The sequence below is a fragment of the Pteronotus mesoamericanus genome, unplaced genomic scaffold (assembly GCF_021234165.1).
Source record: "Pteronotus mesoamericanus isolate MK-2021 breed Mesoamerican mustached bat unplaced genomic scaffold, CSHL_Meso_final scaffold_85, whole genome shotgun sequence".
NCBI lineage: Eukaryota > Metazoa > Chordata > Mammalia > Chiroptera > Mormoopidae > Pteronotus > Pteronotus mesoamericanus.
In genome coordinates, this window is record NW_026555329.1 from 19,409,096 (window position 1) to 19,436,991 (window position 27,896).

At 36.4% G+C, this 27,896-nt stretch overlaps 1 protein-coding gene across 5 annotated transcripts in view; it reads left to right on the forward strand.

Annotated features, from left to right (window-relative positions):
* The window catches only part of SGCE (sarcoglycan epsilon), a 67,520-nt gene that overhangs the window by 22,260 nt on the left and 17,364 nt on the right, over positions 1-27,896 (forward strand). For all 5 annotated transcript variants that reach the window (XM_054563954.1, XM_054563953.1, XM_054563950.1 and 2 more), the window contains 4 exons: positions 6,585-6,707; positions 8,348-8,505; positions 13,851-13,923; positions 18,520-18,718. In XM_054563954.1, coding sequence (XP_054419929.1) covers positions 6,585-6,707; positions 8,348-8,505; positions 13,851-13,923; positions 18,520-18,718 — 553 coding nt within the window. The remainder of the gene's footprint in view (positions 1-6,584; positions 6,708-8,347; positions 8,506-13,850; positions 13,924-18,519; positions 18,719-27,896) is intronic.

The window sequence follows — 27,896 nt, forward strand, 5'->3', positions numbered from 1 at the left end:
TTTCGGTAAATGGCTTCAGTTGGGAAAGGGGGAACTATCATGAAGAAACCCTGTTTTGTAGGAAAAGACCCAAGTAGTGGTTTTGGTTCTGCCTCATGTGAAGAAAAGTGGCCATATCTCTTAAGAATGAAATTTTAAAAGGCAGTTTAATGCCTTCCCTGTGATGAATTCTACAGCTGAGGCATGGGCTATTTGTGACTAAAATAAAAACAATAGCTGACCACTGCCCTCCACCCCCACCACCAATGAACAGTCTGCAGCACTTTGATGTAGAGTAAACTCACAGGTAAAGAACAGACTGCTGAGAAAAGCTTTTGTTTCAAAGCCAAGATTTTTAAAGCTCGATTGATAAAATATGAGGTAAATCTTAGGGGAAAAAGCAAAAAACATTGGTCATATACCTAGATGGATATTGATATGTCTCAAAATATTTTTCCACAGCAATTATTTAATTTCGTAATTAAATTTCAGTTTGACTATAGAAATAACACATTAAAAAAAAATTAGGAAGGAAACCACAAATATATCAGCCTTTGAAAACCCTGAAGTGAGTTCTCTTGGTACAGAGATAGCAAATGAGATTCACCTCATAACCAATTCTAGTGAATTGTTAGCAGTGAATTCTTATCCAAAAAATTTTCCCAGATAATACTTATTATTAAGGCAATACTATGAACAGTTGGGATATATCCTCTATATTATTTAAGTAATTTGCACTCATAAAACAACCTTGTCATGCTCCCCAATGATCAGCTTACCTCTTCACACTGAACATGAGGGACAAATGAACAAAACTGAAGTGCTTTTGAAAACAGACTTTAATTTCTTATTAATATATTACTTATTAATTATAATGTTATAATATTCTTATGTGGGTTTAGCTATTGCTAAAGATAATAGATCACTTAATCAATAGATCTCTTTGTTTAAAGTATGCATTATAGTTCCCACATGTCAAATATGTAAGAAATTATTTTATACAACACATTAAATTCATTCGTTGGAATCAAGAAGGAAGGGGGTGTGGGGAAAGGGAAGGGAAGGGTCAAGTCAAGGAACATGTATAAAGGACCCAGGGACAAAGCCAAAGTGGGAAAGGATGGGGGTGGGCGCAGAGGGGAGTGGTGGCGGGAAAATGGAGACAAATGTATGTGAACAATAAAAAATAAAATAAATTCATTCATTTTGGTTTGACAGTTCATATTTACGGAACAGATGGATTGAGTTAGACTTTCTAGGGTGTACTTATTTATTCCCGAATGCATGTAATACGTGGAGTTTACGCAGCCATCTCCACAAGTAATGCCTATATCCCAATTGTAGTAAGATCATCTATTCAGAAGTATACTGAGTCAACTAAGAACTGGGGTATACACCACAAAAGGGTCTTTGCGTAGTAAAAATACATGCTGCAAATTTAGGCTCCTGTTTCTCACTTCTAGCAGAGCATGCATTAGGGCGCTACCGATTTGTTCCTCCTTTAACACACAAGCCCACTTCATTTGGTAGTCTGCTTTCTAAACCTGCGGCAGATTAATAGTAGCAAATTAGAAAGGCTAGAGAAGCGGATACAGGAATACTGATGACAATCAGAAATGACAGCTGACAACTTGCCCTCAGACTCAAGAAAAGAGAAAATCTATAAAACACACAGCCTTAAAAAGCATTAGCTAACTAGGACCTGCCAGGGCTAGTGTGATCAGTAAATGACAAAGCAACCACAGTCAGTCCAGGCGTCACTGTGTGACAGAGCAGAGTGCGATCATTGACGTGCCAAATAATGATCTTCTACCATCACGAAAAAGGATCGACCGCTGAGTACTTTGGAAAACTCGGCCCTCTGACATGTTTCTTTCCTAGGGTTCCTGGTAACTAAAATTTCACAATATCTTCTTAAACCACAAAAATTAGTAATTGATATAAATGGACCCTTTGAAGTGATTAATTTGTTGATAATGTATCTATGAGAGAGATATCTACATAATAGGTACCTAATAAAGGTCATGTGGACATGAATATGAACATTGTGACTCCTCAAAGGTTTCAAAAGAGGGACAGCTGTAAGATTTAAATTTACTCTTACACTCAGCAGCTAGTTTATGTTTACAGCCATGTACTTGTTCTTGGTGATACAGAAAAAGGTAAGTGTTCTCTGGACTTATTTTTAGAGAAGAGACTGTATGTGCCTGTCTGCCTTTAAAATAATCATTGTAATAATTGTTATGTGCTATAGATTCATTAGCAATGAACAACCACAATCCTTTCAAAATTTATTGTTTACTAAATACCTCCAAATTTGCTTTTGTTTTTAAGTAATTGTAAATAGGCAGGAACTCATATTTTCATTACAATGTTGTTCCCGTAGGGAGAAAATGTTTAATGGACTAATAAAAGAAAACAGGATGCTATTTAACAAGGATGAGGTCTTACTTTATTGTTATTGCCACCGTGGCTGTTTCTTGGTTCTTAGCTCTCTGCTGTAACATAATATATATTATTGACACAGTCCACAGTTTTTGTACGTCAAGATGAATATGACGTGGTTTTGTGAAGAGATTTTGCTAGGATGGTAACAACGGACATTGGAACTACATTTAGAGAGGGTGAAATAATTACCCTGGCCATGCCTGAATACCCTTTTGCTCTTCTCAACTCAGATATGTAATTTTTTCCTTAAAAAAAAAAAACCTGTTATTTTTTTACTGTAGCTTCAGTTTATAATCTTGGCAAATCTAGCTACCCTTGCCTGTTTGAGATGATGTTTTTGTGCCCCTGTGAGTTGAACTTTTGGTTTGTTTTTCCCATTAATGGTGATGGATTTGCACAGATTTAGCCACACAGTGGTTTCTAGTTTCATTTGTATCCAGTGGCATGTGTTTGCAGAGGTAATGGATTTGCAGCTGGAGACTGTTGCAAAACCCTGTGACACACAGACTACAGACCCTGTGGCCTCAGCTTGATTGGCCTGGCACTGTGCACATGTATATTTCAGAGACTGTTAGATTTTAGCACTGAGGATTCTTAGAGTGTTTAAATTTGATTTTCAAGACTTGCTTTTAAGGAAAACAATATGCTTCAAGCTTTTGTGAGTAGTACCTAGACATAGGAGAGTGCAATGTGTTAATAACAGCCTTTATGGGTCCCGGTTTAGGTCCTGTCAGCATTATTTATATAGCTCATGTTTAGAAGAAGAGCCTCTACCTTTGAATTCTCTGTGTCACTTGTTGTTTTCAAAAGGAAGTGAGGTGTAACTACTGCCCAAATAGCTGCTGTTGAAGAGCTATTTGTTTTACAAGTTAACAAACTGGAAAGGGTACCTTAAGGGAAAGGTGTGGGTGCTCATAATTTAAAATGGTGCTACAGAAAGGAAGTATTACTTTCACAAACAAAACACAGTGGCTTAGTCATTTTCCATTTCTGAAAGATGAATGTGTCATGCATCTGTATCATGTTTTTCTCCAAGTAAATGGCATGCTATATACTTAAAGCGAAGCGAGCTTTACTGTGGAGTTGCCAGGGTAACTGACCGGCAAGCAGTTCAGCAGATTGCAAAAGGGGAATAGAGTACACATGAATAAAGAAATGCACATGTCATCTTAAAACCTAGGAGGGCCATAGTGGACTGTGGTTTGGCTCTGTAGATTGCAGCAATGTTTTTCATGAAAGCAGAACCTGAGATAGATGTCCTTTACCAGTATTTGAAATGAGGCGTTAGGCAGTAGTAGGTACCTTTTCATGGTTTCACTTGAGGACCTGCCAAGGGCTATATAGAAAATAGAATCATTTCAGTATTTATTTAGGTAGGTATGTATGTATTTATTTAATGTATTCTTAGAGAGAGAAGCATTGATCTTGTTGTTTCATTTATTTATGCTTTCCTTTGTTGATTCTTGTTTGTGCCCTGACTGAGGATCAGACGCTCAACCTTGGCATATCGGGACGATGCTCTAACCAACTGAGCTTCTCAGCCAGGGCTTCAATGTTATTTAGTAAGAACAACCTTTCTTTTTGCTTATAAGCTGGCTCTTGGCCCCTTATGGCAGCCAAAACGAAGGGAGAGTGTTAGTAATTAGTAACATCAATGGAAGAGGGTGACAGAGAAACTGCTTACACGCATATGAGGATTCATTACAAAATTGAAATTTAAATTGAGTATTGTACATATTTAGTCCATAAACGTGAGACCTGTGTTTACCTCTACAGCGCTTTGTATTGGAATGAATTCATCCAGTCACTAGGGATTGGTAAAGTCATTCAAATATGCCAAATGCCTTTTAGGTGCTGAGAAAATAATGAAGGTAAGTAAAATTCAATGCTGAACTTCAAGTTGCTTTTTATCTCTACAAGGGATAAATTAGATAAACTCCAAAGAGATATCTTAGATTACTCAAAACATTCCTGTGCTGCGGATGTAGGATTGTGATATAGCTGTAAATTCTTTTTTACATCTAGAATGAAATACGAGCTCAGCAGGAGTTCACAACTCTCCATAATTTGACTATGCTTCCCAGTTTTCCTGCCTACCTTAACTGCACCCCCAAGACCTGGGTTCATCCCTGAGTTCATCCCCGGTTTCATCCGCTGCCTTGAAAGAATCCTGCAGTGCCCCACAGTTGTATCATGCTCACACATTCACTGCGGAAATCCCCAAATTCCCCATCTCTGAGTTTCAGGACCATCCTAGTACTCTACAAACCATATTGAGGTCTACTTTCTAAAAAAAAAAAAAAAAAAAAAAAAATTCTTTCTTTTTAGAGAGAGGGAAAGGAAGGGAGAAAGAGAGGAAGAGAAACATCGATGTGAGGGAGAGACATCGATCTGTTGCCTCTTGTATGCACGCCGACCAGGAACCAAACTCGAAACCCAGGCATGTGCCCTGACCAGGAATTGACCCAGCGAACTTTCCTTTGTGGGATGTTGACCCAGTAACTGAGCTTGACTTCTACTTTTTATGTAAATCTTTTCCAGCTCTTTCTAGCCTCCATTGCTCCTCACCATCTTCCCAGGTATTGTCAGAGCAGTTTATTCCTGCGGGATCATACCGAGCTAGGTGGGCGTTAGTCTCCCTAACCAGGTGGGGAACTCGTGGAAGGCTGGGTCTGGGTCTTCCCATCTCTGCACTCTCCACAGTACCTTGTCTTCCAGGGGTTTATGAAATTCAACTGGTGAAAAATCTCAAATTCTCATCCTCCTAGTTTCTCTGTGATTTGTACACCTAGTTTTTGGAATGGGACCATTTCCCCTGGTGAGCGAATTGTTCTTGTGTAGACGTTGGGTACTCCCAGTACCACAGGAAGACTACTTACGAATACTTCAACCAAGTCAGGGAAGAACGAGTCTCCCTACATACCTAGGTTAAACCTAACTTGCAGCTTCCTTCTGTTACGTAGCCTTTGAAGTTATGAGTTTAGTAGTAAAGCTATGTATACGTGAAGATACAAGCCAAATATTTTAGTTTAGCTTTACCATCCACAGAACTTTTGGCAGCCATCCACAGAACTTGCAGGGACGAGTTTTCACAGATAAAGAAACATTTTGTGGAAGTTCCTATTTTTATGCTGAAACATTTACTGTCAGTGACCTTGTTATCCAGGGCTTTTAGGTAGTTGTGAGCCTGAAGTGAGTAGTGTTGGGGTCCTTAAGGTTAATTACTACATTTACAAATCCATCAGTGATTAAGAGAAATCACTGGCCTGATAGGGTTTATCTGTTTAAAAATTGCAGCCACTAGCCAGTCAGGAAGATAGAAAACCAAAAGAGGTTGTAGAGGCGACAAGGGTAATGGCAGTAATATGTTGGCGGAGATGCTGATATCAGAGGAAACAATAGGTGGAAAACTAATCAAACCAGTTTGGCCATTTCAGTGTACTCCCGTCATATATCTTAAGTGACCAGTAAATCATGAAATCTGTCCTATTTCACTTAAAGCAATTATTGGCACTGAATTTTATCATGTAATTGTTACTGCTTTAGGATGTAGGATTATATTGCGTGAATTATTAAATGTCAAGGCCAGGTAAAATGGAATAAATCATTTCTTGGAGAGTTATGAGAAACAGCACTCATAGAAAAAAGTATCATTGCATTTTTATAAATATATATGAAAGTTGCTTTACATATATTGAATATATTATATATTGTGATGTGCTTTGTCTAGTGAACACTTAGTACAGTGTAGACTCTGACCATTTAAAAATTACTATTTATACTTTGCTTTGAAAAAAAGCTGTAAAAATTATGTAGTTGGTCGATTTTTATGATATATTTTGTTGGCAATAATTTCAATAAAAAGATTACTAAAAATATTAATGTCTTCATTACTTAATAACAGTTTAAAATATTAAAATGTGCATAATTTTGCTCACATAGTATTTAAAAAGTGTCTAAACATGCCAAGTTTAAAGAGTTAGCCTGATGCTTTGTCCTAAAATCACTTCCATTTAAACAAACTTCTTAACAATGTCTTGCATGTTGCCTCAGTTTTCCCAGAAATTTCTACATAGTAAAAGCCCTCATTACGGTGTAAGCAAATTATCAAAAGCAGATCTCGTCATTTGTCTTTGGTCTTTCCTCTTCGTTTTCAGTGTACACCATCTTCTCACAGGTGCACTCTGATCGGGATGTGTACCCATCTGCTGGAGTCCTCTTTGTTCATGTTTTGGAAAGAGAATCTTTTAAGGGAGAATTTCCACCTTACCCCAAACCTGGTATGTCCTGAGTGCGGAAAGCAGAGTGGTCAATTGAGTAATTTTTTCTTTTTGTTCAGTGTGCATAATCTAGATGTTATACGATAAACTATTGCTAACATTATTTGAAATGGTCTGGGTGCGTGATAAATTGGTCGTGGTAGGATATTTCCCATTTTAAGATTAGAAATTTAATTACAGAAGTAAATAATTCATTTTTGAATTTTAAAGAAAGCATAGATTTGGTTTCCCAGTCTTAGTTTTGTGCTTCTACCTACATTTGCATAGAACTAATTATAGTAGTACAATTATGACTTTTCATATTAAAACTTTCAATCTTACGTGGTACATTGATTTTTAGAAAACTACACACATGTTGTAGAAAATGAAATATGCTATTTAGAATAAGTTCTCAAGAAAGCTTTTTATAATAGGAAATACTTTGATATAACTTCCTAACAATATAATGAAGATTAATTTTTTTCCTTAAAGGAATACCAATTACAAAGTCTTACATAATTTACTATTGGTTTAAATTATGTTATGTTGGATTGTCACAAATGCTATGAAATTAATGAAGAGATAGACTAGCAAGAGAAAATATATCAAATTATTATAGTCCTTCCTTAAATAACAAATAAAAATGAGTTTTCTGACAATTATGGCATTAGAATTAATATAAATATCATTTCATTTGTTATATGATGAAAAGCATACCTGAACACACTCATGAAATATATAAAATATATGTTCTCAACAGCATTCTAGAATGAAAGTCAGTCTTTCCATCAATTATTTTAAAAATGTTTTCTTATGTGACATTCTATGTTTGCAAAGCTATTTAGCTAAATCTTTTGAGCAGCTCTAATAAATGAGAAGAAAACACGGAGTTAAGAGTATACTTTCTGGAGTCAGCCAAGATTAAATTCTAGTTTTACCACTTATTACGACCATAAAGATGTTACTTAACATGGAAAATTACATATTCCATCAATAAAATTAGGGCTAATTATAGTACTACTTTTTTAGGTATATTTAATAATCAGATGAAATAGTGCTTGTAGAGTCCAGACACAATAACAGAGCCTGGCATGTGCTAATAAATGATGGTATTATTATTGTTTATCATTAATAAATGTCATTTTTATAGTTCTTTTGGATTTGTAACATCTTTCTCAACTCACCCTCCGTTGTTTCCTTATCATAATACTCTTATAATTTCAAGATGTTCCTTAAGATTAGTTTGATGATGTCCGGAGTTTCATGAAAGGAAAGCTTCTCAAGAAAATGAACACATCAACATGATTAGATTTTTCTAAAAGACAGTTGTTTCATTGCCAGAGCTTTCCAATTCCTAGGGGACAGAAAAAAAAGAAAAGAAAATTTCTCCTGAAGTTATATGAATCTGCTTTCTTTGTTACATTAGATTTTAGACAAACTAAGCAACTAAAAGGACTTTTTCTTTATATGAGGCCCAAATCTCAATTCCCAGATCGGGGAGGGGGGGGAGGGTGTGTGTGTGTGTGTGTGTGTGTGTGTGTGTGTGTGTGTTTGCTGCAAAGGTAAGAAAAAAATTTTATACAGAAAAATTTTGATTGAAACTACCAAAGTAACATGTGTGAAAATATCTGACATATGTTAATGCTGTGTTTCTTATCTAGGTGAGATTAGTAATGATCCCATAACATTTAACACAAATTTAATGGGTTATCCAGACCGACCTGGATGGCTTCGATATATCCAAAGGACACCGTATAGTGATGGAGTCCTATATGGGTCTCCAACAGCTGACAATGTGGGGAAGCCAACAATCATTGAGGTAATTTTTTAGAAAGAGCAAAATTGTATTTACTTTTTTGTAATTTGAATTTCAAATGTTGAAATTAAAATTAGGTGGCAGTGGTTTTCAGTATTTTATGCGTGGAAACACACTAGATAACATTTGGAAATGTACCATTCCTTTCTGTTCATTTGCACAGTTTTTATTTTAACTGAATGTATTGGGATGACATTGGTTAATAAGATCATATAGGTTTCGAGTGTCCATGTCTATGATACATGATCTCTATGCTGCCTTGTGCACCCACCACCCACAGCCACATCATCTTCCGTCACCATATATTTGGCCCCCTTCACCCTTTACTACACCCCCAACCCTCTTCCCTCTGGTGACTACCACACTGCTGTCTGTGTCTATGACTTCCAGTTTTATATCCCACATATGAGTGAAGTCACATGGTTCTTAGCTTTTTCTGACTGACTTATTTCACTTAGCATAATATTCTCAAGGTCTATGCATGTTGCAAATGGCAGTATTTCATTTTTTTCTTAAGGCTGAGTAGTAGTCCATAGGACATCTGTACCACGTCTTCTTTATCCAATTCTCTATTGAAGGACACTTTGGTTGTTTCCATATCTTGGACACTGGGAATAATGGCAGCATTGAACATAGAGTACTTACGTCTTTGTGAATAAATGTTTTCCAATTTTGGGGATAGATGCCCAGGAGAGGGATTGCTGGGTCATATGGTAACTCTATTGTTAATTTTTTAAAAATTCTTGCCTGAGGATATGTTTATTGATTTTAGAGAGAGAAGAAGGGAGAGAAAGGGAGAGAAACATTGATGTGAGAGAGGAACATTGATCAGTTGCTTCCCATATGTGCCCTAGTGAGGGATCGAGCCCACAACCTACGTATGTGCCCTGACCAGGAATCAAATCCACAACCTTTTGGTGCACGAGACGATGCTCCAACCAACTGAGCCACCGCACTAGGGTCTATTCTTAATTTTTTGAGGAACCACCATACTGTCTTCCATAGTGGTTGTACCAGTTTAAATTCCCACCAGCAGTGAATGAGGTTTCCTTTTTCTCCACAACCTCTCCAATGCTTGTTATTACTTGTCTTGGTAATAATAGCCATTTTAACAGGTGTGAGGTGATATCTTATTGTAGTTTTAATTTGCATTTCCCTAATAGTGAGTTGAGTATCTTTTCATATACCTGTTGGCCATTTGTATGTCTTCTTGGAAGAAGTCTCTGTTCATGTCCTCTGTCCATTTCTTATTGGACTGTTTGTTTGGTATTGAATCGTATGAGTTCTTTGCATATTTTGGAACCCCTTCTTGGAACTGCTGTTTGTAAAATATCTTCTACCATTTGGTTCATTGCCTTTTTGTTTTTTGGTGGTTTCTTTTGCTGTTCAGAAGCTTTTTAATAAGTTTCTAATAAGTTTAATAAGTTTAATATAGTCCCATTCATTTATTTTTACCTTTATTTCTATTGTCTTTGGTGTAAAATTCATAAAATCTTCTCGAAGACCCAGATCCTTGAGGTCCGTAAGTTTAGTACCTATGTTTTCTTCTATGTAATTTATTGTTTCAGATCTTTTGTTTAGGTCTTTGCTTGAATTAATTTTTGTACATGGGGACAAACTGTAGTTTCATTCTTTTGCATGTGGCTTTCTGATTTTCCTAGTGCCATTTATTGAAGAGGCTTTCTTTTCTCCACTGTGTGTTTTTGACTCCTTTGTCAAAAATTATTTGCCTATACATGTGTGGTTTTGGGGCTCTCAGTTCTGTTCTATTGGTCTGTATCATTTACACAGATCTTTTGTTTCACCTTTTCTATAAAAAGGGCTGTTGAAATTAGTGGAAAAATTAAGACATTTAAAAGAAATAGATTACTATAATGTGAATTCTATTTAAGAAAATAAATGCAAAGTTACTTGCTCCATATTTTCATTTCAAATTTCACATTCATTGAAATACAGTAATATTGCAGATGTTTTATGAGCTGCTGTCATGTTCTAAGCATCATGATAGGTGGCTGGTGATAGAAAGAAGAGTAACGGGTGAGTCTAGGGGTTGACGCCCTGAAATGGAAACCCACCCTTAGCCAACACTGACATTACTGTTATAATAAGAAGGTGCTGTTTGATGCAGAGTTGTAAGAGGGTAAATAGGGATTCACTTCACAAAATAGAAGGAAGGTTATCTTAGGCAGAAGAAAAAGCACATCAAAATAGTAAATGTATTAATAATCACCTCTGTCTCATAAGGAACAGTGGTATGTATCTGAAGAGATAGTGCCACAGATCATTGGGGAAAAGGATAGTTAAATAGTGAATTGTACTCAGACAATTGGTTAGCCAGGTGGCAAACAAAATTAGATTCTTACTTCCCAGGAAATATAAAACTCAAGTCTAGATTGAGGATTTAAATGTGAAAAGCAAAATTGTAAGCTATTACATAAAATACAGAAGAACTTCCTGAGTTTAGGTTAGGGAAGGATTTCATAAATAATACCTAAGTGTTTTTTTTTAAGAGAAAAGATGGATACATTTTTATCTAATTAAACTTGTAAGCTTCTGTTCACCAAAATAAACCATTAAAAAAAAAGACAACCCAAAAACTTGAGGAAGATAATGTAAATATATATATCTGACTAGTGGTGAGTATCTAAAATGTAAAGAAAGGACTCTTACAATCCAATTAAAAAAAGATAGGAACAGACCTTTCATAAAGAGGAGACATAAATGCCAATTAAGTAAAGAAGTTTACTCTCATCAGTAATGAGGAATATTAAAATTAAGATCACAGTGATAATTTTACCCTCAGTAAAATTCATTGTGAGTGGATGTGGGAATTGGCATAACCACTTTTGAAGACATTCCCAAATATTTCGCATAAATAAGTATCACTGTACCCTGTGATCTCTTAGTCCCACTTCTAGGTACATACCCAAAAGAGGCACTTGCAGATGTCCACTTTGAGGCATGTACAGTCATGCTCATTGAGCAATGTTTGTATAGTATAACACGGGAACCCCACAAACCTATGGCAACCCCAAAAGTTCATCAGCAAGAGAATGGCTAACTAAATTTTGGAATAGTCAGTCACATGGTGAATGTTTACAGCAACAATGAACTTAATCTTGCCTAGTCATGATAAATGCTTTAAACATAGTGTTGAATAAAAAACACCAGTCCCAGAAGACTACACACAGTTTGCCATTTTTATTGTAAAGCTCAAAAAAAAAGCAAATTAAACAACATATTTTAAGCATACATGCACTTATAAAAAAACTACATTTAAAATGAAGAGGATGATAAATACAAAGTTGGAAATGGCTATTTCTGATTGGAGAGAGGTGAGGGGCTAGGACAGAAAAAAGTATGTTGAGGATTCACAGGGGCATTATGTTCTTGTACCTTGTAACTAAATATGAGGTTATGAATATGTATCAAACAATATGCTAAAAATACAATGATGAAAATTTAACTTATCTTTATCTGACACAAATAGCAAATAACTCATTTTTAAATCCATATATAATAACATATTTACAATAGTTTAAAATATTCTATTAATATAGTCAAGACCTTCGCATATCTTAAACTTTTAATTATATAAATCCACTGATTAATTTATTCTCTAGATATCTGGTAATCATCTGAAATAGATCAGCCACCTTTCTAGAAATAGGGGATCAAAAAACGATGCCCATGTACCTCTTGGCTATGACGGGCCTTACTTTATCATGAAAAGTAAAATTTGGGAATATTATATACTTCAATATCTCATTAGAAGTGATAAGGCTACATTCTGTTATAGCTGTTAAAATTAAACATTAAATATAAATTCAGATAATAAAATTCTTCCTCCTGATTTGTGAAGTGTTCTCCTTTCTTTACAGTAGCTGTGATTTGTTTTTAAAAATTAGAATTTATGAGATTTATAATAATTAGATTTGTGATAATTATGGGAAGGCTAGCCATAAAAATATTGCCACTTATTTGAAAATGTCTAATACTGCTTTCTGAGCCTTAGCTTTGAGATATTACAACAAATAGTAGAAGATTGATACTTTTTGTCATTGGTAATACTGTATGATTAAGTTTCTTGCAGTGTGAACTTTTAATATCATGAGGATTCCCAAATGAAATCTTTATTACATTTTTTTATTTGCTTCATTGTCAATAATACTTCCTAGTTTATTTTAATGACTAGTCTTCATTTCAGTGTTAATCTAATTAATCATGTGTCTCAACAAATACAACAAGGAAGTCATGAAGAAATCAGACAAACTGTGGAGAGAGTTCCTTTAACTTTGTGTAATGATACGTTTTTCAGAACATGTACTTTGCAGTATTGTCAAAGGTTTGGAATTCTTTCAAAATTTTGATTTTTACTATTTCTGCAAATATTTCTGAGTGTAATTTGTTGCATTTAAGCTCATATGTGATGCTATAAAATTCTTTACGATTCGTTTTTAAATGAGCGAGACCTTCTTTTTAGCTTGAGTCAGTTTGCTCGACTCTCTCTCTCAGCGTTGGCCGCAGCTGCAGCCACTGCCAGGAGGCTCATGCTTGGACGCTAAGACCGGCACAGTCCTTTCATTTTTTTCTTTTTGAGGTACTGCAGACCTGTCTGAATGATTTCCTGTCTGTTTTAAAGTTAATTATTCCTTGATTTTTTAAAGTATTATCCTGTTTTTGGCCTTTGCTTTGTTTGTTGTTTGCAGTGGCTGTTCCTGAGTTAACTTTGATGTAAGTTCATTGGCTCTGCAAATGTTTACTAATGCTTGGTCATACAAAGGGATTGATTTGTGTTTTTGAGCATGTGTTGTAAGCTTTCTAGACCATGAACTTTACCACTTCACTCCCATTGTAAGTGAGAGATGATTTCCAAAGGGTTATTTATGACATTTTTTTGACTGGTTGGTGCGCCAACAACACAGAGATGTGCTTGTTTTGAAGTGTACTTTCCAGTTTAATCCTTAAGCTCCAGTTAAAAGTACAAAAATACATTGTTTTGGTTTTTCTGAAATCTTAGAATGGCACCTGTAAGTAATTCATAATTGTTAATCCATTTACTAATGGTGTATCTGCATTGCGATTAGCACTTAACGGTCTTCTGTAAAAAGGATGTTCTGATTTTAACTTGTTGTTTCAGCATGTTAAATAGACCTGACTAATGATTTATTTTCCCATAATATTGCTAAAAGCTCTGAGTTCTTATTGTCCAGAAAAGGAATATTTTGTAAGTATATAAACAAATAATAAAATGGAAAGAACAACAATTTACTTTCATTTTGTCCTTAATGAGTTTCATTTTCCAAATAACATTTCACTTCTTTAATATGATTTTTGTTTTCTAATAGATAACTGCCTACAATAGGCGTACCTTTGAGACTGCAAGGCATAATTTGATAATTAATATAATGTCAGCAGAAGGTAGGTATGAAAAAAGCTATGTTGCTGATCGCTTTCTTACTTATGAGAAGAATTTCATTATGGTTTATATCTATGTAAAATATAGTTAAGGATTTTAAAGTACTGGATATCTAATATAACGAATAAAATAGTAAAATGTAGTAAAGAAAATTAAGCAGCATTTAATTTGTTATAAAATACCATGATATTTTATGGTTGCCGAAAAGCTGAGGATAGGGAGCCAAACCCGCCGCTTATTTCTTCAAGCCTTAGTTTTATAATCTGTACAATAAAACTAAGAACAGACTTGCTCTCGTCAGTTTGGGATATAGATTCCATGAATTTGGCTTGAATGTGCTTAACACGGGGCTGAGCACAGAGTGCACGACCGGTAATTGTCAGCTAGTTTCATTAAAACTTATCGTAGGTCGTGGTTCAATTGTATGTGAAGATAAAGCATTATAGATGGACAGAAGTAAACTCTAATTTGAGTCACAGTCTCCTTCCTAGTAGCTAATCATGCCTCAGTAATTGCTGGAGTCCACCAGCAATTGAGTTACGGAAGTTCAAATCGTAAGTGATTCCCAAGGATTTGGAAGGACACAGGAGATATTCCAAGAATTACACTCTCAAATATTCTGACCTTATTTTGCTGTTTAATTGGGAAAAATACTTACCACTAAAAACTTTGTATTTAAAATGTCTATGTCACGGGGTACTCTTCTCTATACCACATATCATGTATAAGAGTAACAGAAGAATGGATATAACATTCCCCCCACCCCCAAAACAGTAAAACAATGTGTATCCTGGGTAGGGGAATTCTTTTCTGTTTGCCAGTACACTTAAAAACAAATGAACAAATACAAAATACTTTATCAGAACCTACTAATTTGGATTTCATGATCATTCAGTAAAGGCCGGGTTAAATACTGTCTTTTACACTATGCAAAAGAAAACAAATTCTATAGAATTGATTATGCAATCCGTAATTGGGGAGATGACCAATTGCAGACGAATCTGCTAGTTTCTGCTAGTTTAAAATTTTAAATGACCTCCACATATAAAAAACAAGTCCAGATGCCAGTTCTGTAGGCTTGGACAGAAGATTCTCTGTCCATCACTGTTTCACTTCTCATAGGTACTGACATTTGGATCAGGGAGACTTGTTCTTGACTCCAGCTATGTTTGGATGCTAGTCCCAGTCTAATCGATCCCTAAAGAATTGGAATACCCTTAATGAGCAGAATAATTGCCAAGTTCCCTTTCTTCTAAGGACTGCAACAATACAGTTATGTAGTTACATTACAGTGGGCTTGGACCACTACCCTCAGCACTGTGTTCTCAGAGTGACTCAAAACCCTTTGACAGGTATGGGAGTCACTATTAACTGAAAGATGGCCTGGTCTGTAGTTTGAACCTCTTCTTTCTCAAGTCATATCTCAGTCCTATGGATATAGAGTCCATCGACATCCTAATGGATGTTGTTGATGTGTGGGGACCCATGTTCAAGCAGATACTAGTGGAAGACAGCTAGACAACTGTACTATTGAAAGTTGACTTTCAGGGCTGTTTATCTAAAACTCGGGGGTTTTGAGAGTGTGTTGATGAGGGAGTAAGAGTAGATGGATTTCAGAAGCCTCCACTTTTACTTCAGGCAGAGCTGCTCTACTGCCTTTCACAGAGGATTCAGGGGCCCAAAGCTGTGAAAACCAGGGAACCAAGTGAGCGTGCATTTATCCTTGCTGGTATTGATAGAATCTGTATGGGTTCCAGGATGCATGACTTTGAGCATGACCTACACACATGCCACTTCCCCCAGACAAAGTTAGGAAAAGAAACGTGTTGAACATCAGGATAATCACGCTCAGTCTGACTCCTTGCCCAGCTGCCTCCTGCTTTGAGAGGCCTAATGGGAAATTACTCTGTAGACTCACACAGCCTGGAGCTCATGGAGAGTACACAGAGTGATCCTCTAAATGGGGTTTAGTGCCTCAGAGGCCTGCCACCAATCTGTTGGCCTACTGTTCCCTTGGCCTCTATGATGTCCAAATATAGCAGGCATGGGATTTCCCCAAAGTTAGAAAGCTCGTGTGACTCATCCCTGGGAGCCCTGGCAGCCACGCTTGGCTGGGGAGACAGCAGGCAGCTGCCCAGCCCAGAGCCTGGAGGGGTGTGGCTGCAGCCAGACTTGTAAGGGAGCCACAAAGCCGGGTCACACAAATGAGGAAAAGCCAAGTAGCCATTATCCAGAAAGCATGGATAATGAGAAGCAAGTTTTGCACGTTTCTTTGGAAAAGAGGGTGTGAAAACACTGAATGAAGTGCATCAAGGATAGACTTCTAGCATACCCAAAACTGTGGTTGGCATTATTTATAAATATTATTTATTGCCAAGGAACTGTTCTTCATGACACATTTCTGCACAACTATCTCTCGGTGTGGGCGAAGAAATGCAATACGATTAAGCTAGTGTTCATCTCTATGAAACAAGAAATGCATCTATAACATGAGAAACTTATCTACATAAAAGAATAAATATGTCATATTTTAAAAGATTGCAGATGACCTTTACATCAAACAAATCCAACAAAACCATAAGCAGAATAAATGACAGTGTAGAAGATGAGTAATCAGGGCCTTGAGAAAATCTTTAAGAAGAGATGCCACATTCTAGAAAACTCTTGAAAACTGTAAAGCCAGAATATCTACCTTGACTTCACCACTGGCATCAGAGATCCTTTATTATTAAAAGAAACTTCATGAAAAGTGCAATCATGAATATTTCAGTCATTTATTATGTAGTTTTTTAAATTTTGTTAAGAGGGGAATACTTTATAGATATATGAGTTCTAATTAAATAAATCATAGTACAAGTACTACTAGAAACTTTAAATCTGTGTACAGTCCAGAAACATTTTCTTTTCCTTTAAGGAAAGAATTTAGGCAATTAACCTGTTCATATTATTGTGGTAATTGCTAAAGTTTAATATTTTGTAAGTTCTTCCTCTATGCTAGTAGCTCCACTGAGCACTTTATATACAGTCTCCTTTGGCTGAGATGAAAACCATGTTAGTTCAGATGATGGTAAATTTCCGAACCTCACTAAAGATCAGTTTCCCCTTCTGAAAGTATGGAGAGCAATACAAGTACCCACTCACCCTCTCATTGTGAGTATTCAGTGTGATAATTCACCTCAATCTCTTAGCTTGGGCTGCCTCATAGTAAGTATTAAAACAAAGCAGCCTTTATTATTATAGAAATATTATGAAACAAAAAGAAAGCTATTTTTTATCTTCACAGAACAAGTAAAATAGAGGAAATGATGGTTTATAATTCAAGAATAAAGTTTGAGAAACAGATTATATTTACTTAGAGTTTCTTATACTGAGAATGTGAGTTGGACATTCAGTTGGCTTAAAGTATTCTGAAATCTTTGGAGGGAAACATGGATGAGACATTAGGTAGGAAGAAAGCTAAATACTCTATATGAGATAGGGAATTTCATGAGAAATTTAAAGTATAATTTCTCTAGAATATTGTGGAGTGATCAAAATAGTGATGTTGTTAGAATTTCAGAATTCTTATTGAAAATATAATCCATATTTATTTTAGTAAAAAGTGATATTGTAGCATGCTCCAGAAAGATCAGTAAGCAGCCATGTACCGCATGACATTTTGGACGGCCTATTTGAAATGGTCCCATCAGATTATAATGGAGTGGAAAAATTCCTATCACCTAGTGATACCGTAGCCATCGTAACACTGTAGCACAGCACTAAGCTCTTTTTAAAATAAATTGAGTGGAGCCTAAGTGCACAGTGTGTATAAAGCCCACAGTAGTAAACAGTGATGACCCAGGCCTTGGTGCTCACTCACCCGTCGCTCACTGACTCCTGAGCAACTTCCAGCCCCACAAGCTCCATCCGAGGGAAGTGTCCTATACAGGTGAACCAGTTTTTGTCCTATATACCATATTGTTAAAGTTTATTGTTCAATTACAGTTTACACTAAATATTATTTTGTATTAGTTTCAGGTATATAGCATAATGGTTAGACAATATACTATATTTTTACTGTACCTTTTCTTTGTTTAGATACATAAATCCTTACCATTGTGTTATAACTATCTACAGTACCTAGTATAATGACATGTTTTCAGATAAAAATAGCCCTACTTAAGGTTGTAATGATTAAATGAGAGGATGTATTTGAAAAAGATCTGTTAATTTTAAAACACTATCAATACAAAATATTACTCCTGCCCACGTAGAATCCTAGAAGGGCTCCGTCTGCCTGGGTGAGGCAGCAGGGGGAGGCTGGCAGGCCATGGGCAAGTTGGAAGCCGATTCGGCCTTTTTTTAATCAAATTTTGTAATTATTGCTCTCCTCCGCCCTTGGATTTTATTGCGTTGTAGATCAAATTCTGTGTCAAATGTATGTTATGTTTTTTGATACGTCCCCTGTTATACGGAAAGCCTTTAAAGTCAGTATTAATAGCATTTTCCAAAGCCAGGACAATAACAGAAATCAACAAAGCTAGAATTGTTCTTTTGTTTCTCTTTCAAAAGACTACTTCATTAAAGATATCCATACCTTTTTTTTTAACCAAAATTAGACTTCCCGTTACCATATCAAGCAGAATTCTTCATTAAAAATATGAATGTAGAAGAAATGTTGGCAAGTGAAGTTCTCGGAGACTTTCTTGGGGCCGTGAAAAATGTGTGGCAGCCGGAGCGCCTGAACGCCATTAACATCACGTCGGCCCTGGACAGGGGGGGCAGGGTTCCGCTCCCCATTAATGACATGAAGGAGGGGTAAGCAGACCTTTATCTCGTTGCCTTAAATATGAATTTTTAAATATGGTGATCTTATCCAACTTATAGCGAAGGTGGCCTATTGCGTTTTTCTTTTTTAATAAGAAATGGGTATTGTAAAGATATGAAAATACTAGCAATTTTTGGTATTGACAAAGAGGTTATATTAATGGTTCTTTGTATCTGATGTTCCAGGTCCTGTGAAATCTAATTGTAGATCAGGATCAGCAATCATAAATTATAGTGCTAAATCTTTTGTATGTTCCATAGAGAAACTGATTATTTAGGGCCCGGAATTTCAAAGGAAATTGATGCCCCAGTTATCAGCTATAGAAGGACAGGCAGACTACTGTAACTTTATTCTAGGAAACTATTTCTTTGCCTTTAACATTCTTTCCACCATGTGTCGGTGACTGATGGCTAAAGTGGATTTGAAACCCATTCCTAAAGCCTGGCCTTGTCACTCACAAGCTGGATGACATCGGGCAAAATGCTGTACTTCTCTGTGCCTTAGCTTCCTCATTTGCTCCCATGGGGATTTTACCCCACACCTCGCCTTGAGTTTGTGGTAATGTTTAAATGAAACAATGTCTTCGGGAAGAGCTCTGTCTGTTCTCAAGTCTTACAAGTGCAGAGTATGACTCATACCCCTGGAGAGGTTAAGAAACATCCGTATCCTGGGCAAATTGAAAGGCTTGCATGTCAATGTCAATCAAACTTTGATCTGTAATTTCTAATCTGTAGGTTGAGGTAGAACTACACTTCTCCCACCCCACCCCGCCTCATACCCAGTTCTGTAAACATGAAATATGGAATGAGTCACATTGTGTGTCATGTAACATATTCCTTTCCAGCTCCTCCTTCATCCATGTTCCTGGTAACATTTTTACTCAGATGCTATCTAGAATCACCTAGAATGCCTGGATTAGTAAGAATTAAATTTGAGGGTAGCCATTAAGGAGAACTTTGTTGGAAATAAGGGAAAAGATCACAAATAGATAGAGCTGAAGTACAAGGGAGTAGGCAGAAGTGAGGTAAGGGATAAGCAGTGAGCTGTGAAGTCCAGTTTACGAATTTCAGAATTAAATTGCACCTTTCATGTTTCAGTAACGTATTCTGAGGTCAGTCACGCACACGCAGAAGTGCTTTGAGTAAAATAGTTGCTTTATCTCTTGTCTGTTGGGTGGCTTTTTATATGAAAACATAATTCTAGGGTTCCCATGTTTTACTTCAGAGTTACAATATGATTCTTTAATTAAGGAAGTACTGTGGAAAGAGACTGGTTAGAGGTATCTTCCCCAAAAATCTTCTCCATATGGGGAATCTTTTCAACATTTGTTAAAGTAACGTGTTCTGTGATGATTGTTAAAACGCCGGGCAAAGATGTGGGAGAGGGCAACGTGAAGACCCGGTGTGGTGGAGTTTTCCATAGCGCTGCTCTCTTCTGGGCTCACCCCTTCCTCATCAGTAGTGCAGGCTCCACATGTAGAGACACTTCTAGAAACAACTAAACTAAATTGAACTAAATAACGCTCTAAACCAAACTTGGACTTAAAACATGCTCCCCAGCTATGTCTAGCCTGGGAATTGCCAGTAGGCACTTGAGTAAAAATATAGACACAGGTTCCCGGCCTCCGATTCCCCTGGAGATTCTGAATCTTTGAGTCGAAGGCTGGGCCTGAGCATGTGACTCTAAATTAAGAACAGAATTTTTGTCCTTCAAGGAGTTGTTAGAGAATTCAGTCATTAGCTGACTGACCCCCAGCACCTGCTCGAGGGCGGCATGTGCTGTCAGATATTTGACAGTCGGTTCCTGGCATTTATCTGGACCCTGCTTGTCTTAGATCCCTTCCCAACCTGAAATGCTTTCCCCGAGTTTCAGTTTAATGTTAAGCCGTAATAACCTTTACAAAGTATTCAAAAACTCTTTCTAAATAGCATTTCTATAAATTCTACCCAAAGCCAACTTTATTAAAAACCATGTCCCTATACAAGCACTAATGAAATAAGACTCTCCTTGCCTGTAATTCCAGAAGAAAAACTTGTCCCTGGGAATGATTTTGTATATTTTCCTCAGTTGTTATATAATTTCACGCTACTAATTTTTCACCCTTATTGCCTTAAATTTAGAAATAAATCCAATGCTTAACTCATCTCTTGTGCTTTTCTTTCTTTTTAATGGTGTATATCATAATTATTAATTTGCGTAATAAACTTTTTGCCTCTGTAATTTTTTCAAAAAAGGACTTGGGCTACATATCTCTTTTTATAATGAAATATTGAAAAGATCAAGAGATAGGGTCAGAGAGAGCAGAAAGCATTGCATCCCTTTTTTTCCTAACATTTTATTTAAAAATATACTCATACACTTCAGAAGTATTAATCCACTCATTGCAAAATTTCCCATAATTGCTATATGTAGTGAAATAAACGGTAAATGAGGAAGAGACTTTCTCATGGCAGACCCTCAGGGTAAACCTACAGCCCTTCCACAGCCCAAAGCACCATTAAATGTCGATCATCAAGAACCCACTCAACAGCATGCAGTTCCTCTTCCTTCTCGATGTTTTTCGTCTCTGCGGAACTCACTGACAGCTCCCAACCTTCTCCTAAATGTAACAGAAAACAACTATAAAGATTTATGTCACAGTGAGCACACTCCTGCAAGGGAAGACTGAACCTCCTGGAAAGATTCCCTTTCACTGGCCAGACCCAGAACCCCGGGCAGGACAACTGTGCCGTCTCTGATGGTCTTGGTGCCGCTTTTGCTCCTGACGTGGAGCCAGAAGCTAAGGATTCTGTGGATGCATTTAGCCCGGGTTAAGCTGGTGGAAAGAGGAGCAGGTTCATATTTCATTCTAGGCCTGGCATAGCTGCCAACCGAGGGTGAATGATGTGGTGTAAATGGTGGCTCTGAAGGGAATGATGGGGTGTGAGGATTAAAGAATATACTCACTTTTCATAAGAGATTGTCAAACCGACCTCTGTTTCCTCTGGTTACCAAAGCGTGTGGATCTAGCCTCAATCAGCAACCGAGAATCCTTGTTTATTCTCTAGACAATCTCACAAAGTACTCCCTTTAATTAGTCGTCTGCTTTTTTGCCCTACCACGGCCTCAGCGAGAAGTTCCACTTGAGGAAGCGAATGTAAGCGGGCGGCTGCCAAGCACTGCTCTGGTGCAGCTGGGCCAGACCCTTGTGTTCTGCTGAATTGACCCCATGTTTGGTGATTTACAAGGTTGTCCTTTATTCTTAAATAATGTTTGCTTTGATATTTTTGGTGCAAATATCTTTTCATGTATAAAATTATAGTGATATAAGTTAGGAATTTTTTTAAAAAAGGCATTTAATAACATAAAAATTGAAGACCCATATAAATCCATTTTGTAAGTATAAAAATAAATGAAAGCGATGCAACTAGATCTATATATCTATTCTTCTAGTCTAATATCTGTTCTTCTAAGTTCTGTGCATACAGTCATGTTTTTCTTTCATTTATTTAGTATTTTTATGGGGGAATAGTATTTTAGTCTCTGGGGTACAGTGATCTAAAAAATACAGTCTATGTTCACAATCTGTTAGTATCCAGGCAAGTAATGAGATCATTAAAAAAAAAAAAAAAGAAAAAAGAAAACAGTGTGGTACACGACACAGTTGTATGCTCCTCCCCGACAAAAGGTAGATGCCCAAAACGGGTTCATAGAGGAGGTGAACTGAGGTCTGACCTGGGTTTAAAATACAAGAACAAATTAGCCTGCTCAAAAAATGAGTAAGGAAGACTCTAGGCAGAGGGAACAGCTTGGACAAAAGCCCACAGATAAGAGAAAGCGTGGAGGATTTGGAAACCTACTTTGTGGGGAAATTGAGAACAGGGATCCAGAAGGGATAGTTACCAAGGAGGCAAAGCTCAGACCACGTGAGGCCTTGTGCACCAGGCAAAAATGTTCGGCTTTTATCCTGATGTACTAAGGACCTTTGTAGAAAATGGCTTATATTAAAGTTTTAATTTTAGCAGGTGGGCCTACTAAGCCCACCACATGAAAGAATAGAGCGAACCCAAAGATCTCCCTTCTGCACGCAGAAAGCTCCCCCAAAAACCAGAGGTCTGGGCCCATGTGCCTGCTCCCTTTTCTGAGAATCCATTCCTTGCCCAGTAGAGAAGAAGGAGTAAGCAAGCAGTAGGACTGGAGTCCAAGGTGCCCTTTACTTTGTTTTTCTTCTGTATTAGGTCCTTTATTTAGTTTTAATCTTTATTTTTCATTTTTTTATTGACTGATTGATTGATTGATTGATTGCACATAGGCACAGAGCAAAGAAGTGGGGTAGGGACAGAGGCAGGGATCACGGCACATTTAAGAGCCGACGGTGGCCAGGCAACAGGTAACGTGGGCAGACGCGTTCTTCTCCAGAGTGCCTTTTATCTCCTATATTCACAAAATAAAGAATAAAATACATTCAGTCCTTGGACAGTTAGGTAAAAAAAAAAAAAAAAAAATACAATCATTGGGTCTATCTATCTGCCTGTTGCTGAAAAAAAGCAGAGTTTTAACTTAAATGTTTTACCTGTTTCTCATTCTTCACATTTTCTTGTAAAGGCCTCGGTAAATGCATTTTACCTCAGGGGAAATTGAGTTGTTCAAATTGGAAGAAAAAAAGTCCTTATGAAGAACAAGTTCTATCTAGTGCTTACCAATCCCTAAGATTCTGAGGCACCACATTCCGCTAACATTGCCGGAGAGCCTTGCCCTTGGTAATGTGTTCCCATGTCATCTACTCACACACATTTAAAAGTTGGAAAATATGTAGCTAAAATTATAAAGGTAAAGATCACCCTCAAAAAAAAATTTAATTTCTGCATATCAAATAGCCAGCTGAAAGGAAAACAAGAGACTATGAAAATGTAATTTTAGCATGTATAGCATAGTTTTTGTTATATAGGACAGGGCCTCATGCAAAATTATTTTTTAAAAAGCCACCATGTTGAAACTTATTGGTTCTACAAAAGAAACAATATATACAGAATTTTTTTCCCTACAAGGCAATTCCAATATCTTTTTCTTGAGCATGACATTTGTATGTAGTCTGTTTGCATTTTATTTAATTAACTTATTTTCCCAGTTGTATTGAGATGTAATTAATATGTTGTATAAGTTTAAGGGTGTACAGTATAATGATTTTACATATATATAAATTATAAAATGATCACCACAATAAGTTAACACCTGTCACCGCACATAGCTACACATTTTTTTTTTCCTTATGATAAGAATTGTAAAGATTTACTCTCTTAGCAGCTTTCAAATATACGCTTGCTGGTGTCTTTAAACAGGTGTAATGCTTTTCATTTATTTATTTATTCGGCAAATAGGCTCCCAGAGAACAGCGAAAACGACTGGGTTCAAGGAGAACTGTTAAGGGGCTGTCGTTTCGCTCCCTGGGGGAAGTGATGGTGGCTAGAACTAGGCTTGTGGGATGGAACAAAGTGGACGGGGGTGTATGAGAGTTGTTCCAGCGTCAGTGTCAGGGGCTGGTGATGGATTGAATATGTGGGAAGAAGGACCCAAAGATGATGGTGCTTGAGCATCTGGCCATGCCAGTCACTGAGAGAGAAGAAGATAGAAGGAGGAACAGGTGGAGGTGGGGGGTGGGGGTGATGATGAGCTCAGCTTGGAACATATTAAGTTTGTGAAGCTTATGGATCATCCAAGAAGAGATGAAAGTAATTTGGCAGTATGTGTCCACTGTCATAAAAATGTTTCCACGTCTAGGCATCTCTTCTAACATAGTAACATTAAAGAATATGCACAAAGTCTTTGCAATATTATTTATAACATCAAAAAATTGGAAACGACTTACAAGTCCAACTCTGAAATAATTGCTGAGTAAATCATGTGCACTTAAAAAATTATGTTGCCATAAAACTATAATTACAAAGGCTGTGCAATATGGAAAATGTTTATGATGCATTAAGTGAAAAAGGATACAAAGTTGTATTTTAGAGATGATTGCAATTAGGCTGAAATATATGCATTTGAAAAATATTCTGCAAAGTACATTGGAAAGTGAAAACAGTTATCTCAGTAAAATTACTTAATTCTGTTTCATTCCAGGTGTTATATAATGTTTTATGTTGCTTTTTAATTTGAGAAAAAAATAAACTTTTCAAAGCACCAAAAACTCATATGCTAATGTCCACTTATGTTATCTTGAAGTGAATTAGTTTTTAAATCATTAATTATAAATGTAAATCAATGTCATGTTAAAGAAAGAGGACTACTGTAAAAAATAAGATCAATATTTCTGTATTTACAAATCTATTTCACAATTATCAAGGGAAAATATGGTCTTCACCAGGCAGTGAATGGGACTTAAAAGTAACTCGTTTTAAATGGAATATGTGTAGATTCACTGATCATCTACATACTTTACCAATGGTTTCTCATATCTACTTTTGTTCTGAATTTTTAATTTAGTTTCAGTCCATTGTATATTGTTTGTCTTCCAAAGGCACTGCTTTTTAAAAAATGTTCTTTCAAATGACTTTTAAGTCCAAATACACATTTCACATAAAGAGCAACCAAATGAGTTTGTGTAATTGTACTCTGGGGCGCAGATTTCAACTCAGGGTATGACTTCATACTTACATTGACATAGCTTTGAGTTTTTATGCTGGGCTTATTTTTATTTTTGAAAATAACATTTTCTTGCCCTGGCTGGTGTGGCTCAGTGGATTGAGCACCAGCCTGCAAACCAAAGAGTCCCTGGTTCGATTCCCAGCCAGGGCACATGCCTGGGTTGCGGCCCGGGTCCCCAGTTGGGGGCCCAAAGGAGGGGCAACCACACATTGATGTTTCCCTCTCTTTGACCTTCTCTTCCTCTCTCTAAAAATAAATAAAATCTTTAAAAAAAAATAAATTTTCTTGATACATAATTCACATACCATACAATTCACATATTTGAAATCTGTAATTTAGTGGATCTGAGTTTATTCCCAAAATTGTACAATCATGATCACAATTTCAGAATATTTTCATAATCCCAACACCCCCTTCCCACATCCATTAACAGTTACTTAGCACCATTACCCTCCAGCCCCAGGAAAGCACTGTTTACTTGATGTCTGTATAATTCTGCCTAGTTTTGGACATTTCCTATGAATGAAATCATATAGTATGTGGTCTTTTGTGACTGGCTTCTTTCACTCAGCATACTGTTTTCAGTTTATCCGCGCTCTAGCATGCATCAGTACTGCATTCTTTTTTATGTCTAATATTCTATTGTATAAATATTCCACCTTTTATCCATTCCATGCACAAGCATTTAGGTGGTTTTCACGTTTCGGCTATTAGAAACAATGTTGCTATACACATTCATGCACAAATTTTTGTATAGACATACTTTTATTTTGCTTAGGAGTGGAAATGCAGGTCACATGATAACTCTGTATTTAACCTTTTGAGGAATTGCCAGATTGTTTTCCAAACCAGCTGCACTATTTTACATTCCCACCAGCAGAGTAGGGGAGTTCCAGTTTCTTCACATCCTCACCAGTACTCCTGTTGTCTTTTTATTAAAACGAGTGGGAAGTGGTATCTTATTGTGGTTTTGATCTCTCATTTGCTAATGGATAATGATGTTGAGCATCTTTTTATGTTGTTATTGAATATTTGTATATCTTCCTCGGAGAAATGTCTGTTCAGATCCTTTCCATTTTAATTTGGATTATTTGTCTTTTGTTATTGAATTGTAAGTGCCCTTTGTGTTTTGGGAATACAAGTCTCCTTATTAGATCTATGAATTGCAAATACTTTCTCCCATTTCATGGGTTTCCTTTTCACTTTCTTGAAGTGTGTCCTTTGAAACACAAAGCTTTTGATTTTTGTAAGTCCAATTTATCTATTTTTTTTCAACTATTGCTGGAACCTCTGGTGTCACATCTTGGTGTCTAATCCAAGGTCATGAAGAATTCACGCCTGTTTTCTTCTTAGAGTTTAATAGTTTTAGCTGTTGCATTTAAGTCTTTGAACTATTTTGAGTTATTTTTAACATGGTGTGAGGTAGGGGTTCAACTTCCTTTTTTTATATCTGGAAATCCAGTTGTCCCAGCACTATATTATAAAGGCTACTCTTCCTCCATTGAATTGTCTTGGCACCTATAACAAAAATCAGTTTATTAAATGTAAGAATTTACTTCTGAACTTTTAACTCCATTCCACTGATCTACATGTCTATCCTTATGCCAGTACTATATATCTTAATTACTGTTTGCTTTGTAGCAAGCTTTGAAATTGTTAATTGTGAGTCTTCCAACTTTTTCAAGATTTTTTTTTTTCTGGCTACTTTGGGTCCCTTAAATTTCCATATAAATTTTAGGATTAGTTTGTCAATTTCTGCAAGGAAGACAGCTGAATTCTAATGGGTTTATTTCATTTCATAAGTAGCTATATAGCATTGTTATTAGCAAAAGAAATAATATTTAATTTAGAGTAATTTCCTAGTTTTTTCTTTTGAAAGACTGTGTATTTCTTTTTTTTAAATATATTTTATTGATTATGCTATTACAGCTGTCCCAATTTTTTACCCTTTGCTCCCCTTCACCCAGCGCCCCCCACTCCCTCAGGCAGTCCCCACACCATTGTTCATGTCCATGGGTCGTGTGTATACGTTCTTTGGCTACTCCATCTCCTATACTGTACTTTACGCCCCATGGCTATTCTGTAACTACCTATTTGTATTTCTTAATCTTCTCAAGCTTTTCTAAGATTATTTAAATGGAAAAAATACAATAAAGATTAAATAAAAAACCCCAAAAAAAATACAAATGCTATTATCGTGTTCTCTTTTATTGCGTATCACCTATTGGTCATTTCAGTGGAATTATTTCCCCTAATTGCTAACATACACATCAAGGAAATAAATTTTGTTTGCTTAGTTTGTGGTTAACAAGCAATAGTTCTTATCTTATATTAACTTCTCAGATAAAAGTTTGAGAGACCTTGCCGTGAGAGATCTAACAGGAGGGTCTGTGAAGCAGGACAGCTGACAGAGGGAACTCTTGGGTAGAGTAGCTAAGTCTTCCTAAAGCTCCATACCTCTGAGGGTGTAATGTCACACTCTTATTAAAATGAATTCAAGGGAAGATCAGTTACTAATAATTATTTATTATTTTAATGGTTGTA